Here is a 20,592-nt window from a genome sequence, read left to right as displayed (position 1 = left end):
CTTTCCCCCTTTAAAGCAGAGCCTTCACCAACATTGGTGTGATCCCCACTCCTCCCATCGGTCTTCTTTGCATGGTGGTTTAATGCTGGCCAAAGAAGCTCAGTCCTTCACGGGGGCTTCTAAACAGGCCCACGTGGCTCCTGAACCTGGAAAATCCCCAGATGGGGCTCCAACCAACATGCCAAACCAGGACTCGTGAGACCAGAGACCTCCATCGGCTCCACGCCAGGGTTTTATTGGGAAGAAGTCACCAAGTCCATACAAGTCTCCAATTGACCTCCTTTGTCATCTACACACTGGAGGACAGAAGAAGATCTGCTCATCAGCCATGGTGGAGATGGAAGATCTGGTGAGATCTGCTCATCAGCCATGATGGAGATGGAAGATCTGGTGAGATCTGGTCATCAGCCATGGTGGAGATGGAAGATCTGGTGAGATCTGGTCATCAGCCATGGTAGAGATGGAAGATCTGGTGAGATCTGCTCATCAGCCATGGTGGAGATGGAAGATCTGGTGAGATCTGGTCATCAGCCATGGTGGAGATGGAAGCCATGTTTGCCTGATTCAGGCCTTAGAAGTTTGGGGGGCCTTGAGGGTCTTCAGAAATCCCAAGCAGAGAAGCCTCCTCAGGTCTTCCACTGGAAGGTCACCTCCAGCTGGGCTTCCTTGGCCAACGACACGATTTTGGAGAGGCCCACGGCCACTTTGGCCGCCTGGTCCAGGTCATCACAGGCCAAGATCTCCAGCTTGCTCTGGGCTATCAAGACCTTCGCCTGATCCATTTGGGTGCCCTGCAACCTGACCACCACGGGGATCTTCAACTCCAGCTCTGTGGCCGCCAGGATGATGCCTTTGGCGATGATGTCGCAGTGCATGATGCCTCCAAAAATGTTGACCAGGATGGACTGCACCTGCTTGTCGGATGTGATCAACTTGAAGGCCTCCTTCACCTGCTCTGCCGTGGCCCCTCCACCGACGTCCAGGAAGTTGGCCGGCATGCCTCCGTGAAGCTTAATGATGTCCATGGTGGCCATGGCCAAGCCCGCCCCGTTCACCAGACAACCAATGTTCCCATCCAACGCTATGTAGTTCAGTTCCGCGTTGGCCGCCACCCTCTCCTTCTCGTCCATCTGGGTCCAATCTTGCAGCTCAAAGACCTTCTGCTGACGGAAGGCCGAATTGTCATCGAAGTTGATCTTGGCGTCCACGCACATCACGGTCCCCGTGGAGTCCTCCGCCAGCGGGTTGATCTCCACCAGGAGAGCGTCGTACTTGATAAACAGGTGGTACAGCTTGACAATGTTCTCGGCTGCTGCGCCGGCCACCTTGGTGGGAAATCCCATTTTCTGGGCCAGCCGTAGCGCCTGATCCTCTCGGATGCCTTCCGTGATGTTCACTGGCTCCTTCACGATGGCCTCCGGGTTCTCGGCGGCCACCTCTTCGATGTTGACGCCGCCTTGGGAGCTGCCAATGAGCACCGGTCCCTGGAAGGCACCCTCCATTGTGATGGCAAAGTAGTACTCCTTCCGCAAGTATCGGCGTTCGCAGACGAGAACCTGGTTGCAAATCCGTCCTTTCTCCCCTGTCTGCTGGGTGAAGAGCTTCTTGCCGATCATTCGGGCAGCCACCTCCTTGGCCTCCTCTGGAGAACCCACCATCTGCACGCCGCCCTTCAGCCCACCTTCGAAGGTCCCTTTGCCGCGCCCCCCGGCTAAAACCTGGGCCTTCACCACCAGGTCCTCTGTCCCGATCTTCTCGGCGGCTTGGAAGGCCTCCTCGGGGGTTTTCGCCACCAGGGCCTTTGGCACCGAGACGCCGGCTTCCTTCAGCAGCTGCATGCTCAGGTATTCGTGGAGGGACAGGCACCTACGTTGCGGTGTCCAGAACCCGGGCTGACCCACAGCGCCTAGTCTGGTACTTCTGCCCATCCATCGTACTGCACTCGCTGCCCAGTGACCAAACATGAAGGAAGCTCCTCTGTCTTTCTTTCCTCCTCCAGACTCCCAACTGCCCTTCTGAACAGAAGGAAAGACCACCTCCCAGAATTCTTTCTCCAACTGCCTCTGGGCTGCCTGCGATTGGTCAGATCCAGGGTTCCAGGTGCTTAGCCTGTGGCCAAGGGTTTCCAGCTGCTTCATATGTACACACACACACCATATATATATATAGTCCAACCCCCTGCTCAGGCAGGAGACCCTTAGAGAATCATAGAATAACAGGGTTGGAAGGGACCTTGGAGGTCATCTAGCCCAACCCCCTCCCCAGGAAGGAAATCCTATACATGTGATGGGGAACCTATGGCACGGCACGCGGAACCATTCGTTAGGGCATGGGAGGCGTTGTCCTGTCATCTCCAGCGCTCATGTGCACGCTGGCCAGCTGACTTTGGCCTTCTTTTGAGGCCGTTTCTTGCCCTCCGGAGGCTTCAAGGGCTGAAAAACCGGCCCTACTACAGGCAAACAGGAGATTCAGGAAAGGACTTCCGGTTTGTCCATAGGGCCATTTTTCGCCCTCTGAAACCCTCCTGAAGGCTCCGGAGGTCAAAAATCGCCCCTATGGATAAAACGGAAGTCACCATCCATGAACTTCCGGGTTCCCTGTAGGTCCATTTTTTGCCCTCTGGAGGCTTCAGGGAAGTTCCTGAAGCCTCTGGAAGGCCTCCAGGGATGGGGTGGGGTGGGAGTGGGATGTTTTCGCCCTCCCCAGGCTCCTTGAAAGCCTCTGGAGCCTGGGGAGGGCGGAAAAAAATGTGCCAAAAGCAGGGGGAGGGGTGCGCTGGTCGTGCGTGCATAGCATTATGGGTGTGGCACGCCTGCGCACGACCCGCCCTGTGCTCTCCCTGCTTTTGGCACGGGAGGCAAAAAATATTAGCTATCACTCTCCTAGACCATTCCAGCCTCTTCTTCAAGGCCTCCAGTGATGGAGCCCTCACAACCTCTGGTGGCAAGCAGTTCCACTGGTTAATTGTCCTCTCTGTTAGGAGGTTCCTCCTTCATTCCAGGTTGCTTCTGGGTCATGTATGAATTCAGCTCAGAATCTGGTAATTCCAATGAAACTCTGAACCCGAGAAATACTGACAATCGGTTTTTATTTTGTGCAGAAAGCAAAAAACCTGACGGAATTTTTAACAGGGCAGGCAGAGAGAAAAACAGATGCGCCTAAAAAACATTTTATAGCTCACACAGCTTGCATAGAACGTTATTGCTATAGAAACGTAATTTCATGTTACACAAACCTCATGATTTTTCTCACCGCTCCAAAAACAATGGACCTTAAAAAGAGGAAAGAAATGCATTTTCTGAGATCAGTGCTTCTTTAGGGAATGCTGAACACACATTTCAAGTTACAAGCTACAAGTTACTTGGCAGAATCCACTTTTTACGTTTTACAAGTTTTATAAGTTTACAAGTTTTAAAAGTCACTTTAGCTGGTCTAAGCTTGGCGATTCGCCTAGAAGCTTTATCTATGCAGTTGGCACGTTGGGTTACAATGGAGCTTCTCTCAACGGCCCTTTCACAAAAGCCGAATTAGGTCACACTCTGTGTATGCTCTAACCCTCCAGAGATCCTTCCAGTTACTTTCCATCAGTTGCTTCTTTTCCTGCCCTCTGGTGCTTTAGAGAATATTATATGATAATGATAAATTATTGAAGGTGTGTGTGTGTGTGTTGTGTGTGTGTGTGTGTGTGTGTGTGTGTGTGTGTATGTATGTATGTATGTATGTATGTATTTATGTATATGATAGATACATAGATAGATATAGATAGAAATAGAGATAGATATGATAGATAGATAGATAGATAGATAGATAGATGATTGATAGATAGATAGGTAGATAGATAGATAGATAGATAGATAGATAGATAGATAGATAAATAAATAGATGATAGATAGATAGATGATGATAGATAAAAGAGATAAAGAGATAGATAGATAGATAGATAGATAGATAGATAGATAGATATAGATAGAATATACATAGATAGATAAAGAGATAGATATAGAGATAGAGCTATAGAGCAATAGATAAAGAGATAGTTACCCCTACCCCTCTTCCCCCCTCCCTCCCCCTGACCTCCTAGAGGAAAATACAGGGTATAAACATTAAGCAACCATAAGCTAACATAAGCTAACTAATTTTAACATGTTACTATTTTTGTGCTTTAACTCCCCCTTTATTAAACTAACTTTGAATAAATTGTAGCATTCCTTATGCCTTCATTCATACGCTAACTGAAATTTTTTAGTCCGGTATTTCTTTTGAATATAGTCAATCCATCTTCTCCAGTCCAGCTTGTACTTCTCATCTGAATGGTCCTTCAGATACACTGAAATTTTGGCCATCTCTGCTAAGTTTGCTACTTTTAACGTCCATTCTTGGATGGTAGGCAACTCTTCCTTCTTCCAATATTGCGCCACCAACAATCTTGCTGCTGTCATTAGGTTCAAGATCAGATTAGTCTCTATAGCAGTACAGTCTGAAACTATGCCTAACAAAAACAACTGGGGTGTAAACTTTATCCTCTTTTTCAACATATTTTGAATAACCCACTATATTTTTATCCAAAATGCTTTAACTTTTTTACAAGTCCACCAAGTATGGTAGTACGTGGCATTAACACAATCACATCTCCAACATTTAGATTGTAAGTTCGGATACATACAGGCTAGCCTTTTTGGGTCTAAATGCCATCTGTATAACATCTTATAGAAATTCTATCTCAAGTTCTGAGCTTGTGTAAATTTTACATTTCTTACCCAAATCTCTTCCCATGTTTCCATCATTATTGGTTCCTCGAAATTTTGTGCCCATTTTATCATACAATCTTTAACTAATTCTGTTTCTGAGTCTATTTCTATCAATACATTATACAACCTTTTTATGTGCATTGGACCCTGATCCCTAATTTGTTTTATCAAGTTATCCTCACTTTGGATAATACCAGATTTCCGGTCTTTTTTCCATCTAGCCTGTAACTGACCATACTGGAACCAGGTTTGAATTACCCTTTCCTCTCTTAGTACATTCAAAGATTTTAACTGTGGTGCACCTCTATCTATACTAAGAAGTTCTGCATATGTAATTACATCTTGTTTTTGTTCTATACTTATGTTCTCTATAGCATGTCTGGGCACCCCCCACATAGGTATCTTATGATAGATGATAGATAGATAGATAGATAGATAGATAGATAGATAGATAGATAGATAGATAGATAGATAGATAGATAGGATATACATAGATAGATAAAGAGATAGATAAATAGAGATAGAGCTATAGAGCAATAGATAAAGAGATAGTTAGAGGTAGATAAATAGAGATAGATAGATAGATAGATAGATAGATAGATAGATAGATAGATAGATAGATGATAGATAAATATAGATAGATACAGAGATAGAGCTATAGAGCTATAGATAGATAAAGAGAGAGAGAGAGATAAATAAATATAGATAGATAGATAGATAGATAGATAGATAGATAGATATAGATAGATACAGAGATAGAGCTATAGAGCTATAGATAGATAAAGAGAGAGAGATATATAAATAAATATAGATAGATAGATGATAGATAGATAGATAGATAGATAGATAGATAGATGATAGATGACAGAGAGATGGATAAGAGATATAGAGATGATAGATAGATAGATAGATAGAAAGATAGATAGATAGATACAGATAGATAGATACAGATAGATAGATACATAGATAGATAACGAGATAGATAAATAGAGATAGAGCTATAGAGCAATAGATAGAGATAGAGATAGATAGATAGATGATAGATAGATAGATAGATATAGATAGATACAGAGATAGAGCTATAGAACTATAGATAGATAAAGAGAGAGAGAGAGATAAATAAATATAGATAGATAGATAGATAGATAGATAGATAGATAGATAGATAGATGATAGACAGAGAGATGGATAAAGAGATATAGAGATGATAGATAGATAGATAGAAAGATAGATAGATACAGATAGATAGATACAGATAGATAGATACATAGATAGATAAAGAGTTAGATAAATAGAGATAGAGCTATAGAGCAATAGATAAAGAGATAGTTAGAGATAGATAGATAGATAGATAGATAGATAGATGATAGATAGATAGATAGATAGATAGATAGATATAGATAGATACAGAGATAGAGCTATAGATAGATAAAGAGAGTTAGAGATAGATAAATAGATATAGATAAATATAGATAGATAGATAGATGATAGATGACAGAGAGATGGATAAAGAGATATAGAGATGATAGAGATAGAAAGATAGAAAGATAGATAGATACAGATAGAAAGATAGATAGATAAAGAGAGATAGAGCTATAGAGCTATAGAGAGATAGTTAGAGAGTTAGATAGATAAATATATATACTGGTTTTGCATCTTCAGGCTTGGGCTTTTTAAGCACAAGCCTGAAGATGGCAAGTGAGATCTTGCCGAAACGTTGCAAAGACAATCTCAATCTTACACGGGAAAAGACCTGAATACAACAAAACCAGCATACCTACACCCGTGAAAATCTACGAAAACACACACACACACACACACACACACACACACACACACACACACAAATATAGAGAGAGATAAATACAGATAGATAGATAGATAGATAGATAGAAAGATAGATAGACAGAGATAGATAGATAGATAGATAGATAGATAGATAGAGATAGATAGATAGATAGATAGATAGATAGATAGACAGAGATAGATAGATAGATAGATAGATAGATAGATAGATAGATAGATAGATAGATAGATAGATAGATACAGAGAGACAGATAAGACAGTCCTTGACTTTGCTTAGCGACCGTTTGAAATTACAATGGCACCGAAGGTGACCGATGATGGTTTTTCAAACGGCCATTGCTGCAGCTCCCCGCAGTCACTGGATCAAAATTCAAATGCTTGACAACTGATTCGTATTTATGACTGTGTGCGTGGTGTCCCTGGATCAGCCTGATCCCCTTTTGTGACTTTCTGAGCAAGCAAAGTCCATGGGGGAGGCCACACTCACTTAACAACCGCCTGACTCATTTCACAACTGCGATGATTCGCTGAACAACGGCGGTGAGGAAGGTCGTAAAAGGGGGCAAAACTCCCCAAATGACAGAAATTTCGGGCTCAACCGCGGTCCTAAGTCATTTGCCGTGATCTTATTTATGCAGATCACGTGACCATGGGATGCTGCAATGGTCATAAGTCTGAAAAACAGTCATGGATCACTTTTTTCAGTGCTGTCATAACTTTGAACGGTCACTAAATGAACTGTTGTAAATTGATGACTGCCTACTAACTTTCTGGTACCGAAAGCAACAGAATAAACACCTAATTCTCCGCTTTTCAGTTGGGAATCAGCACCTGTTCCTCGGGAAGCCTCTGGGAAGGTCAGAAGCAGTGAAGCTCCAAGTTCCTCCTGAAGAGAAAGCAAGGCCTCCATCTTGGGGCTTTCCCTGGGGGGCATCAAGGAGGCGGGACAGAAGCGAGTGAGGTCACAAAACCTCTGGCTTCAGCCAATGAGAAAGCAGCAGGAAGCAGTGGGCTGGTTTTTTTTTTCAAACCGTAACAGCCAGTTGGAAGGTTGAGGAGATCCCGAAGGCTCAGCTTGGCTGAAGGCATCTAGCCATCTCCATGTTCTGGACGCAGGCAGGCAGAGCAGCCCAACTGATATGCACCAAGGTCTTCTGGACAGGCCGGGGCGCCAGGGCCTCGGGGCTCGGGGCCAACCGCCGATTTTCCACGACGTCTCCCAGCTGGCAACTCCAACGCCAACGTCTCCGGCACCTCTCCATCCATGAATACCTCAGCATGAAGCTGTTGAAGGAGGCGGGCGTTTCCGTTCCGTATGGCTTGGTGGCGAGGACACCAGAAGAAGCGTACAAAGTGGCGAGGAAGATCGGCACCAACGACTTGGTGGTGAAGGCCCAGGTGGTTGCTGGGGGACGGGAGAAAGGAGTCTTTGAAGGGGGCCTGAAGGGGGGCGTGCAGATTGTGTGTTCTCCGGAGGAGGCCAAGGAGGTGGCCGCTCAGATGATCGGCAAGAGGCTCTTCACCAAGCAGACGGGGGAGAAAGGACGGATCTGCAACCAGGTTTTTGTCTGCGAACGCCGTTACCTGCGGAAGGAGTATTACTTCGCCATCACCATGGAGAGGGACTTCCAGGGGCCGGTCATCATCGCCAGCTCTAAGGGCGGCGTCCAAATCGAAGACGTGGTGGCCGAGAAGCCGGCGTCCATCCTGAAGGAGCCGGTGGACATTGTGACGGGCCTCCGCATCTGCCAGGCCGTTCCGTTGGCCGGGAAGATGGGCTTCCCTCCACAGCTGGCGGAAGAAGCGGCGGACACCATGGTCAAGCTGTACAACTTCTTCATCGACTACGACGTGGTCATGCTGGAGATCAACCCGCTTGTGGAGGACTCCACCGGGAGGGTGATGTGCATGGACGCCAAGGTCATTTTCGACAGCAACTCGACCTTCCGTCAGCAGAAGGTCTTCGAGCTGCAGGATTGGACCCAGATGGACGAGAAGGAGAGGGAGGCAGCCAACGCGGAACTGAACTTCATCGCATTGGATGGGAACATCGGCTGTTTGGTCAACGGGGCAGGCTTGGCCATGGCCACCATGGACATCATCAAGCTACATGGTGGTGAGCCAGCCAACTACCTCAGCGTGGGCGGAGGGGCCACAGTGGAGCAAGTCACTGAGGCCTTCAAGCTGATCACCTCCGATGAGAAGGTCCAGGCGATTCTGGTCAACATCTTCGGCGGGATCATGCGGTGCGATGTCATCGCGCATGGGATCATCATGTCCGCCAAGGACCTGGATCTGAAGATCCCCATCGTGGTGCGCTTGCAAGGGACCCGGGTGGCCGATGCCAAAGTCCTGATCGCCGAGAGCGGCTTGAAGATCCTGGCTTGCGACGATCTGGACCGGGCAGCCATGATGGCCGTCACGCTCGCTGAGATCATGACGTTGGCGAAAGAGGTGGACATCGATGTGAAGTTTCACTTGCCCTCCTGAGACAGGGGGGGGCATCCCTGAGCACCGCTCCCTCCCCCTTCCTCCGTCCTATTTGGGGGGTGGGGGGCAGCTTTGGTTTGCCCCCACAAGCCGTTCAATGTCAAAATGGCCACTCTGCAAGTATCCCGCGGTTGCCCTTGTTTGCCTTTCGGTTGTGCGAATTCTTGACAGAAAATCTGGAAGGCGAAAATATGTTATCTGGTAATAAAGCTTGAGCTTAAAGAAAGTTTCTCTCCTTCTCAATCTCTTTTCTCTCTCTCCCTCTCTCTTTGTCCTCTTTCTCTCTCTCCCCCCTCCCTCCATTTCCCTTCATCTCTTCCATCTCTCTTCATCTTTTTCCATATCTCTCTCTCTCCATCTCTCTCTTTCCATTTCTCTCTCCATCTCTCTCTTTCCCCTCTATCTTTCGAGCTATTTCCATCTATCTCCATTTCTCTTCATCTCTTCCATCTCTCTCCCCCCTCCGTCTCTCTAGCTCAGCAGTTCTCAACCTGTGGGTCGGGACCCCTTTGGGGTTGAACGACCCTTTCACAGGGGTCGCCTAAGACCATCAGAAAACACATATTTGGTCTTAGGAACCGAGACACCAATTTTATGGTTGGGGGTCACCACCACATGAGGAACTGTATTAAAAGGTTGCGGCATTGGGAAGGTTGAGAACTACTATCTTTCTAGCTATTTCCATCTCTCTCTTTCTCTCTCCATCTCTCTTTCTCTTCATTTCTCTTCATCTCTTCCATCTCTCTCTCCATCTTTTTCCATCTCTTTCCATCTCTCTTTCCATTTCTCTCTCCATATCTCTCTATATATCTTTCCATCTCTCTCTTCCCCCTCAATCTCTCTATTTCATCTCTCTTTTTCTCTCCCATCTCTCTCTTTCCATCTCTCTCTCTCCCCATCTCTCTCTTTCCATTTCTCCCTCCATCTCTCTCTCTTCCTCTCTCTATCTATATATCTTTCCATCTCTTTCTTCCCCCTGAGTGTCTCTAGCTATTTCCATCTCTCTTTCTCTCTCCATCTCTCTCTTCATTTCTCTTCATCTCTTCCATCTCTCTCTCCATCTTTTTTCATCTCTCTTTCCATTTCTCTCTCCATATCTCTATTTATAATACAATAGCAGAGTTGGAAGGGACTTTGGAGGTCTTCTAGTCCAACCCCCTGCCTAGGCAGGAAACCCAATACCGTTTCAGACAAATGGCTATCCAACATCTTCTTTCCATTTCTCTCTCCATCTCTCCCCCCCTATCTCTCTCTCTCTCTCTATCTATCTATCTATCTATCTATCTATCTATCTATCTATCTATCATCTATATCTATCTTTCTATCTTTCTATCTATCTATCTATCTTTCTTTCTATCTATCATCTATCTATCTATCTATCTATCTATCTATCTATCTATCTATCTATCTATCCATCTCTCTCTTCCCCCTCAATCTCTCTAGCTATTTCCATATCTCTTTCTCTCTCCCCATCTCTCTCTCTCCATCTCTCTCTTTCCATTTCTCTCTCCTCCTCCCTCTAGCTATTTCCATCTCACCTTCTCCCCCTCTCTCTGTCTCTCCATCTCTTTTCATTTCTCTCTCCATCTCTCTCTCTCTGCCTAAACCTACCTCACAGGGTTGTTGTTGGGATGACCAGGGTGGGTGGAGGGCTGGCTTATGTCCTACCAACCTCTGCACTGCATCTCCAGCACCATCCTCAAGGTTACCTTGACCTGCATGTCTGACCCAGAACATACCCCCCCCCCTCAACTGAACTCAGGTCTTCAGTTCAACTCAACGCAACCCAATCCAACTCCACTCCATTCAATTCATTGGATCTCTGTAGCTGACTCAACCCAACTGACCCAAACTCACTCCTTGCTACCCTCTAGTGGGCCGCTGGATTTTTGCAGCCCGGGAACCTGTCCTGCAGCTGCAGAGGGACCATTTTTCAGATGCTCTGTTGTGTTTTCTAAAAGACAAAGGAGGAGAAGGGGAAGGGGAAGGAAGGAAGGAAGAGGGAAGAAGAGGAGAACAGAGGGAGAAGGGGAAGAAGAGGGAAGAAAGGGAAGGAGAAGAAAAAGGAGGCGAAGGAGAAGAGGGTGGTGGAGGAGAACAAGAAGAAGAGGAAGAAGAAGAGGAAGGAAGAGGAAGGAGGAGGAGGAGAAGGAGAAGAGGGAGGAGAAGAAGAACAAGAAGATGAAGAAGAAAAAGGAGAAGAGGGAGGAGGAGAAGAACAAAAAGGGGAAGAAGAAGAAGAGGAGGAGGAAGAGGAAGAAGAAGAGGAAGGAAGAGGAATAGAATAGAATAGAATAAATTTAATTTGTTAGCCGCTCCCTCTCCAAAAGGACTCGGGGCGGCGTACAGTAAAAACCCATACATATATACATATACATACAATACATATACACATACATACAAACACATACACGTACCCGGAGGAGGTAACACTCGTTAAAAGCATACAATAGTAATAATAGAATTAAAATTAACAATTAAAATACCCTCAGTTAAAATTACAAATTTAAAAAGATTGTCAGGAGCAATGGGATAAAACTATGGTTGAGCCAGGCCAGCTAATTGGAAAAGGTGGGTCTTGAGCTTTACACGGAAGGAGCGGAGATCAGAGGTAATCCTGATGTCAAGGGGGAGGTCATTCCACAGGGCTGGGCCCATCACAGAGAAGGCTCTGCTCCTAGGTGTCGCCCCCCGACACTGTTTAGTGGACGGCACCTGGAGAAGTCCCTCTCTGTGCGAGCGGATTGGTCGCAGGGATGTATGGGGCAGGATGCGATCCCGCAAGTAACTAGGAAGAAGAAGAGGAAGGAGGAGGAGAAGGAGAAGAGGGAAGAGGAGGAGAAGAACAAGAAGAGGAAGGAGGAGGAAGAGGGGGAGGAGGAGAAGGAGAAGAGGGAGAAGAAGAACACGAAGAGGAAGAGGAAGTAGTAGTAGTAGTAGTAGTTTTGCTGGAAGGGACCTTAGAGGTCTTCTAGTCCAACCTCCTGCTCCAGCAAGAGAGCTTCTACCTTTTCAGACAAACTGTAGTCCAGTCTTTTCTTCAAATCCTGCGGCAATGGAGCACAAATGCACAAATACTCCCATGCGTTCACGCATACACAGGTGCAAACACAGAGATAACAGTGGGTCAATAATGTGCTTTATTTAAAAATGCAGAAAGAACCATTTCACAACTTCGACAACTTCACAAAAACCCAAGGAAGAACTTTTGTACAATTTCAACAAATTTACCTTACAAACTCATTGCAACTTCTCAGAAATTCATGCTTGTCCCCCACTCCCCACCCGAGGACCCACAGTGTTGGGGGTGTGAAGGGGAGAAGGGCTCTCGCCCACAGATTGTGGCTGGCTGTGGGGAGGGGGGACTGGCTGCCCAACCCAACCACAGCAACTGGGAACCTATTGGGGAAAGTGATCACCCCCCCCAAAAAAAAGGGGGAGGGGAGAGGAGGCTGCCTGCCGCTTTCCTGGCTCTATTCGCCGGCAATGTAGATGAACCGATGTTTCTCCAGTGCGCTGATGTCGTGTTCCAACTGCTTCATCTCCGTCTCCAGCTTCTCCTTGCGGAGCCTCTGCGGGATGGTGGTGATCTCCACGGAGAGGCTCTGGAAGTCCTTGTTGAGCTCCTCCCAGTTGTTCTTCAGGCCCTGCAGGGAGGGGCCAGAGAGAGAGGAGGGTCGGGTGGGGGTTGCCGATATTTGGTTCCCCACCCCACCCCGTGTTTAGCCCACGTAGGATGGAAAACGGATGGTGTTGCCTAATTGGGTCATGAAACATCTGCCAGGAAACAATCAAGCTTCAAGACCATTGGGGATCCTTCAGTCGTCCTCCCCTTCCCCCTCCTCCCCATCTTCTAGCACTGATGACGTTCCATAGTTGGGTCATGAAACGTCTGCAGGAAAACCAGCATGTTTAAAAGCCCCAAGGATCCCACGGTGGTCGTCCTCCTCCCCTGGTTGCATCATGAAACCACCCAGCTCAGAGAGCACCGAAAACCCCACAGGCTCCACCTCCTCCTCCTCCTCTCCACACACTCCCCTCCTTCCATCCCTGATGATGTCATCCAGCTGGTTCATGAAACGCCTGCAAAAAGCAACCAAGCTCAGAGACCAGAGAGTCACCCACAGGATAGAAATCATGGACCAGTCTGAACACATAAATGCTCAATGACAGTGAAATATTTAGTTATGTTTAACGGATAACCAATGACTTTATTTTTAACTGTAAAAACTGATGCACAAAAACTTGTACCCAAACGACATGCTTGATGAAATTGAGGAAAGTTGTTTTTCTCCTTGCTTTTGTTCTGTATGTGTTGTTTTGTCTTTTTTTAAACAAAAAAATAAATAAATTTTTTATAAAAAAAAAAAAAGAAATCATGGACCAGTCATACCAACCCATTCATTTTTGTTTTAAATCAGGGAGACGTATTTAAGATTTAAGAGGGCAAACAGGGTCCAGGGACGTTTACCTCCCTTTCCCCAACCTGGCACTCCCAATGGATTGTGCTGAGCGGCCCAAAGTCTCAACCAGAGAGCCACTGAAAGTGCGGGAGAGCCTGCACAGGCACTGGGTAGACCTCCAAAGCCCCAGGGTGGAGTGGGATACTTGGTAGATGTTAGAAATTCAGTAGTGCCATAGATCAAACAGTGCACAGTCACCATGTGCTTTACTGCTTAACTGTAACAGGGAACAGGACACAAAGGAACTATAGATGCTAACTAAACTATATAACTAAAGACACTAACTAAATATCTATATAACCATAGATGCTAACTGAACACTGCCATCTACTGGCTGATTAATTGTGTAGTTGTTGCAATACAAATACATTCTAACAATGAATTCCAATGGCGAGGGGGAGGCATCTGCTTACGTCCAAGATACTTTCCCGTTCGCGGGAGGAGAGACGGGTCAGCCGCTTCTTCTGCAGGCACTCCCGCCGAGCGGCCACCCGTTCTTTGCGCACGTCCACGGCTTCTTTCTTCCGCCTTTGGATGTATTTGGGGGTCACCCCGAAGTCCTACGAAGGAAGAAGCGCGGTGCTTGCAATTCGTAGGGGAGGGTGGCAGACGGGCAGAGGAACCCCACCCGTCTCTTTCAGGGCTGGATCTTGGTGAAGGAGGAGGATGCCTGGCACTTATCCAGGGGAGTGGGCTTCCTTTGTTATAGGTGGGCTAGGCAGGATCAGTTTTCCACCTTGCCCGAAGCTCCAAAGGGCGCCTAACCCAAATGGAGCATGCAGAAGACAGGAAGGGTGCCAGGCATTCAATTTATCTATGCCTGCCTGCCTGTCATCTATCTATATCATTTATCACCTCTCTCCATCCATCTATCTATCTCTATTACTTCTCTGTCTCTTTCTCTTTCTCTGTCTCTCTCTCGCTCTCTCTCTCACACACACACACACAAACGCACACACACCTTTCATCTATCTATCTATCTATCTCTATATCTATCCATCCATCCATCTATCATCACCTCTGTCTTTCTCTTTCTCACTATGTATCTTTCTCTCTATCTAGTCCATCTATCTATCTATCTATCTATCTATCTATCTATCTATCTATCTATCTATCTATCTATCATCTATCTATCTATCTATCTATCTATCTATCTATCTATCTATCATCCATCTATCATCACCTCTCTCTCTCGCTCTCTCACTGTATCTCTTTTTCTTTATCTAGTATCTATCTATCTATCTATCTATCTATCTATCTATCTATCTATCTATCTATCTATCTATCTATCTATCTATCTACCTACCTACCTACCTACCTACCTACCTACCTACCTATCTATCTATCTTATCTATCCATCCATCCATCCATCCATCCATCCATCCATCCATCCATCCGTATCTCTCTCTCTCTCATCTATCCATCATTACTTCTGTCTTTCTCTCTCTCACTGTATCTATCTTTTTCTCTATCTAGTCTCTATCTATCTATCTATCTATCTATCTATCTATCTATCTATCTCTCTATCTCTCTACATCTCTACATCTCTATTACTCCTCTGTCTCTGTCTCTCTCACACACCTTTCATCCATCCATCCACCCACCCACCCACCCTTACAGCCATGGAATATAAATGCAGCATCAACCCTTAAACCAATGGGGTGGGGGAAAGCTCTTGGACATTCAGCTGAGAGAAAACTAAGCTAGAGGGAGAGGGAGGGAGACACGGGGAGGGGGGAGGTCTTTCTGCAGAACCCCCCTTCTCCAACTCCCCATTCCAGAGAGCCCACCTTCTTCTTGAGGAACCTCTGGACTAGCCCGGATTCGTCCATCAGGAACTTGTCTCCTCTCCGCTGGTCGACGCAGGCGTGGAGGGGCTTCTTGGCCACGGCCATGATGGCCTCAGCCACGTTGGCCGTGACGAAGTTCTTGTCGCTGTGGATGCCCATCAGTGGCCGGTCGGACTGCGGGGGCAACTGGGGTTTGCCAGGGAGCCTCTTTTCCCGCTCATACGTGCCTGCGGTCGTGGGGGGAAAGACAGAACACCCGGTTTGGTGATAGTGCAGTCGAAGTTTGGGCCGGAACCAAACCCAGCTCGTCTCCCACTTACGAACTTTCATCAAGTGACCGTTCGGAGTTACGAAAAGCAACTTTTGATCATTTTTCACACTGAACGCCCGTCGTGGTATCCCCGGTTAAAATTGAGAAGCTTAGCAACCGTCACGTATTTCTCACAGTTGCAGCGTCTCCTTTTGCGACCTTACGGCAAGCATAATCAACGGGGAGAGCCAGATTCTATGTTAATAACGTAATAAACAGAGGGATGCACTTAACGACAGTGGTGAGGAAGGTTATCAAAGGGGGCAAAACTCACGTAACAACTGTTTTTCTGAGCCACAGAAATTTGGGGCTCGATTGTGGTCATAATTTGAGGACTACCTGTAACTGGAGTGGGGGATGGCAGGATGCATCCAACATGTCTACTCAGTGGAAGAATGGGTGTGAAGCAGTGGTGAAATTCATTTTTTTTACTACTGGTTCTGTGGGCGTGGCTTGGTGGGCATGGCAGGGGAATGATACTGCAAAATCCCCATTCCCTCCCCACTCCAGGGGGAAGGATACTGCAAAATCCCCATTCCCTCCCCACTCCAGGGGGAAGGATACTGCAAAATCCCCATTCCCTCCCCACTCCAGGGGGAAGGATACTGCAAAATCCCCATTCCCTCCCCACTCCAGGGGGAAGGATACTGCAAAATCCCCATTCCCTCTCCACTCCAGGGGAAGGATACTGCAAAATCCCCATTCCCTCTCCACTCCAGGGGGAAGGATACTGCAAAATCCCCATTCCCTCCCCACTCCAGGGGGAAGGATACTGCAAAATCCCCATTCCCTCCCCACTCCAGGGGGAAGGATACTGCAAAATCCCCATTCCCTCCCCACTCCAGGGGAAGGATACTGCAAAATCTCCATTCCCTCCCCACTCCAGGGGAAGGATACTGCAAAATCCCCATTCCCTCCCCACTCCAGGGGAAGGATACTGCAAAATCCCCATTCCCTCCCCACTCCAGGGGGAAGGATACTGCAAAATCCCCATTCCCTCCCCACTCTGGGGCCAGCCAGAGGTGGTAGTTGCCGGTTAAGATTTCAGCTACCAGTTCTCCAGAACCTGTTAGAACCGGCTGAATTTCAACCCTGGTATGAAGCCTGAAATAGCATAGAATCTCCTGCCTGAGCAGGGGGTTGGACTAGAAGACCTCCAAGGTCCCTTCCAGCTCTATTCAGATTGCAAATGCAGAGGGGAAACAGCTCGGGGCATTTCCAATATTGACAGGGTGGATCAAGAACACCCTGGATTTTCCTGGCATCGTAGGGATCCCCTGTGAAAACCTCACAGCTGCTTCACTGAGCCCCAATGGGCTTCCCCCAGCCCAGATCCAGGGGCTTTCTTTTGACTTCTAAAAGCAAATCATCCTTCTCTGGATCTCTATTGATCTCTAACACCACTCTTTTCTAGTGCTGATAACGTTACCAAGATGGGTCACGAAATGTCGGTAAGAAAACCACCCAGCTCAGTGGAAATCTGCAAGCCTCAAAGTCGCCCCCTGATCTAGACTGAGGAAAGAGGTTCAAGTCCCATTCCCCCCCTTCCTCCCAGGAAGGTGAGCGACGCATGGCAGAGAAAACCCCGGGCACTAACGTACATTTGGGGACCTTCTTCTTGGAGTGTTTCCGGAGGTATTCCTTCGGGCTGGGCACTTGCAGCTTCGGGATGCCCATGGTTTGGCATGGTGCCTTCCTCTTCTCTTCCATTTCCCGTTGGATGGAAGACCGGAAGGTGGAGATGTACCTGCAGCGGAGAGTAACAGAGACGGTGGGAGCGAGCAGGAAAGCGGGGGGGGGGGGGTCTGCCCCAGTTGGGGATGTGGAAGGGGGGCATTGATTCAATGCTTCTGAAGTTCCCCAGGCTCAGGCTGGCTGGGGAAGGAGCTGGACGAAACACTCCCACATCTACACAACTCACAAAAGCTTCCACTTGGGCACCCGGATGGGACGGTTTCCCATAGCCCATAAATAGTTGCCTTCCATAGGTCCATTTGGCCTGAATATTTAGAGAGCTAGCTTGGTTTGATGATTAAGGTACCAGGCTAGAAACTAGGTGATGCTGAGTTCTAGTCCCACGTTATCCATGAAAGGCAACTGGGTGACTTTGGGCCCATCGCCAGGAGACAGTGAGTTCTAGTCTCGCCGTAGGCATGAAAATTGGCTAGTGACTTAGACCCAATCACCAGGAGGGAGGGAGTAGTAGTTTCACATCAGGCATGAAAGCCATTGACATTGGCTCAATCACCAGGAAATGGTGAGTTCCAGACCTGCCTTAGGCATGAAAACCAGCTAGGTTTCCTCTTTTCTTTCTCTCTCTCTCTCTCTCTCTCTCTCTCTCTCTCTCTCTCATTCCTCTCTCCCTCCTCCTTCCCCCTCTGTTTCTCCTCTTTTTTGCGCTCTCCTTTCTCTCTCCCTACCTCTCTCCTCTCTCTCTCTCTCTCTCTCCCCCTCTTTCTCCTCCTCAAACTCTTTTTTTCCTCTCCCTCTTTCTTTCTCCTCTTCTTTGTGCTCTCCTCTCTTCTCCCTCTCTCCCCTCTCTCTTTCCCCTCTCTCCCTCACTCTCCTCTCTCTCTCTTTCTCTCTCTCCTTCTTTCTCTTCTTTCTCCCTCTCCCCATCCCCTCTCCCACTTCTCTCTCTGCTACTCCCTCCCTCTTTCTTCTCTCCTCTCTTCTCCCTCTTTCTCTCTCTCCCCTTCCTCTCTCCCTCCTCTCTCCCCCTCTCTTTCTCCTCTCTCTCTCTCCCTCTTTCTCCTCCTCGATCTCTTTTTTGTTTCTTCCTCTCTCTTTCCCCTCTTCTTTGCACTCTCCTTTCACTCTCCCTTTCCCCACTCTCTTCCCCCCTCTCTCCTCTCCCTCTTTCTCCTCTTTGTCTCCATCCCTCTCTCCCTTACCCTTTCCCTCTTCTCTCTCTGCTACTCTCTCCCTCTCTCCTTCTCTTCTCCTCTCCTTCTTTCTCTCTCCCACCTTCCTCTCTCCCTCCTCTCCCCCCTCTTTCTCCTCCCTCTCTCCCTCTCTCCCTCTTTCTCCTCAATCTCTTTTTTCTCTCTCCCTCTTTCTCCCACCTGCTCTCTTCCTCCTCTCTCTCTCCTATTCTCCCTCTCTTTCTTCCTTTTCTCTCTCTCCCTCTCTCCTCTCTCTCTTACTCCTTTCTCTCTCTCTCCCACCCCCTCTCTCTGCTTCTCTCTCTCCTCCTTAAACTCTTTTCTCTCTCCCCCTCTTTCTCTCTCTACCTCTCTCCTCTCTCTCTTCCTTTCTCTCTCTCTCCCTCTTTCTCCTCCCTGAACTCTTTTCACTCTCTCTTTCTCTTCCCCCCTCTCCATCTCCCTCCTCTCCCTCTCTCTGCTTCTCTCTCTCCCTCTTTCTCCTCCCTGAACTCTTTTTTTCTCTCTTCCCCCTCTCCTTTGCACTCTCCTTTCTCCCTCCCTCTCCCTCCCTCTCTCTCCCTCTTTCTTCTCCCTCTCCCTCTCTCCTCTCTCTCTTTCTCCCTCTCCCTCTCCCCCACCCCCTCTCTCCCTCCTCTCTCTCTGTTACTCTCTTCTCTCTCTCTTTCTCCTCTCCTTCTCACTCTTTCCCTCCCCCCTCTCTCTTTCCCCTCCATTTCCCTCCCCCCCTCTCTCTTTCCCCTCTATCTCCCTCCCTCTCTCTCTTTCTCCGTCCACCCCCTTGGCTGCCTGATGCCCATCTCCGCCTGTACCTTAACTGTGGCCTGCTGGGCTCTTCCTCCCTGGAGGGCAGCCAGTGGTAGATGCTCTCCTGTTCCTCTGGCTGAGGCTGGGGGCAGAGAACCTCAGCCATTTCGGCCCTGGCTCCCAGAGAAAGCTGGCCTGAAATGACAGAAGGGTGAATTTGAGGGGGGGGCGATTAGGGAGCTTCTCAAGTTGGGAAATTAAATGGGGGGGGGAGAAGCCAGAGCAGAAGGGGGCCCCATCCCCCCTCCCACACTGGGGGTCTCTCATAGCTACGGGATGAGGGTCCTGAGACTTAAAAAGACCCCTCGATTTTTCTCCTAATTCAGCCCCCAACCCCTGAAATTGGGGGAGGGAATTTCTTGCAGGGGCCCTGCTTTTTGGCAAGGGAGGGAGGGGGGGTTCCTCTCCCCACACCACACCTCTGGAAGGAAAAGGGGCTTCCACCGTCCGGTAGCGGCAGTTAGTTCTGAGGGGGAGGAGCCTGCAGAGGCCCCACCCACAGGATTCTGCGGTGGGAGCCAGAACTGCACAGGGAGGGGCGTGAATCCCACTGACCCCTATTGGCAGGAATCCCCATAAAGTCTCAACACCCCCCCCCCCCAACTGGAGTATTTCATATATATATCGGAATCGGGGCTGGGTGGAAAATCCCGGCAGAACATGGGGGACCCCCGATCCCCCTTTTGGGCTCCCTCCCCATAGCCTGAGCCACAGATTAACCATCTGTAGGACCCCAGAGAGTGGATGGTTGGGGGGGGGTGTCTTCTCCCCCTGGAAGGTTGAGTTAGAAGAGAAAGAGTTAGTTAGTTAGGGGGCAGAGGTGAAATCTACATTTTCTTACTACCGGTTCTGTGGGCGTGCCTTGGTGGGCGTGGCTTGGTGGGGGTGTCATGTGACAGGGTGGGCGTGGCTATGGATTCATGTAACTGGGGGAAACTCACAATGTCCTGCTGGAGCAGGGTTGGACTACATGGCCTCCAGGTGCCTTCCAGCCCTGGATTATCCTCTTGCGTTTAGTGCCCGGTTTGTAGTCCTTTTTCCCTCCCTCCTTCCCTCCCCTCCTTTCTCTTTCTTTCTTTCTTTCTTTCTTTCTTTCTTTCTTTCTTTCTTTCTTCCTCCCATCCTCCATCCCTTCCTTCCTTCCTTCCTTCCTTCCTTCCTTCCTTCCTTTCTTTCTTTCTTTCTTTCTTTCTTTCTTTCTTTCTTTCTTTCTTTCTTTCTTTCTCAGCACCCCCCCACCCCCTCGTTTTTGGCCTGGCAGGCCTCAGGAAAGCCAGCTGGGGGCACAAACAG

General features: G+C 48.0%; 3 protein-coding genes across 3 annotated transcripts; 1 reads left to right on the top strand and 2 right to left on the bottom strand.

Moving 5' to 3' along the window:
- Positions 1 to 626: 626 nt before the first annotated feature.
- LOC309381400 (succinate--CoA ligase [ADP-forming] subunit beta, mitochondrial-like) lies at positions 627 to 1,964 on the bottom strand (the record flags this gene model as incomplete). Its single annotated transcript, XM_081932344.1, has 1 exon — positions 627 to 1,964. One exon carries the CDS (start codon positions 1,962 to 1,964, stop codon positions 627 to 629), a length of 1,338 nt encoding a protein of 445 aa, XP_081788470.1.
- Positions 1,965 to 7,793: 5,829 nt separating this feature from the next.
- On the top strand, positions 7,794 to 9,044 carry LOC309382254 (succinate--CoA ligase [ADP-forming] subunit beta, mitochondrial-like; the record flags this gene model as incomplete). Its single annotated transcript, XM_081933843.1, has 1 exon — positions 7,794 to 9,044. The coding sequence occupies exon 1, from the start codon at positions 7,833 to 7,835 to the stop codon at positions 9,042 to 9,044; it is 1,212 nt and encodes a 403-aa protein (XP_081789969.1). The 5' UTR covers positions 7,794 to 7,832.
- A 3,461-nt stretch (positions 9,045 to 12,505) lies between these two features.
- On the bottom strand, positions 12,506 to 19,790 carry LOC309382098 (enkurin-like). Its single transcript, XM_081933569.1, has 6 exons — positions 19,719 to 19,790; positions 19,305 to 19,434; positions 17,209 to 17,354; positions 15,298 to 15,524; positions 13,921 to 14,067; positions 12,506 to 12,691 (listed from the first exon to the last, which is right to left on the bottom strand). The coding sequence occupies exons 2-6, from the start codon at positions 19,403 to 19,405 to the stop codon at positions 12,518 to 12,520; spliced, it is 795 nt and encodes a 264-aa protein (XP_081789695.1). The 5' UTR covers positions 19,406 to 19,434; positions 19,719 to 19,790; the 3' UTR covers positions 12,506 to 12,517.
- Between the last annotated feature and the right edge of the window lie 802 nt (positions 19,791 to 20,592).

The sequence above is a fragment of the Natrix helvetica genome (assembly GCF_964273705.1).
Source record: "Natrix helvetica genome assembly, chromosome: Z".
In the NCBI taxonomy this organism is placed as follows: domain Eukaryota; kingdom Metazoa; phylum Chordata; class Lepidosauria; order Squamata; family Natricidae; genus Natrix; species Natrix helvetica.
This window is presented reverse-complemented; position numbering and strand designations above follow the sequence as displayed.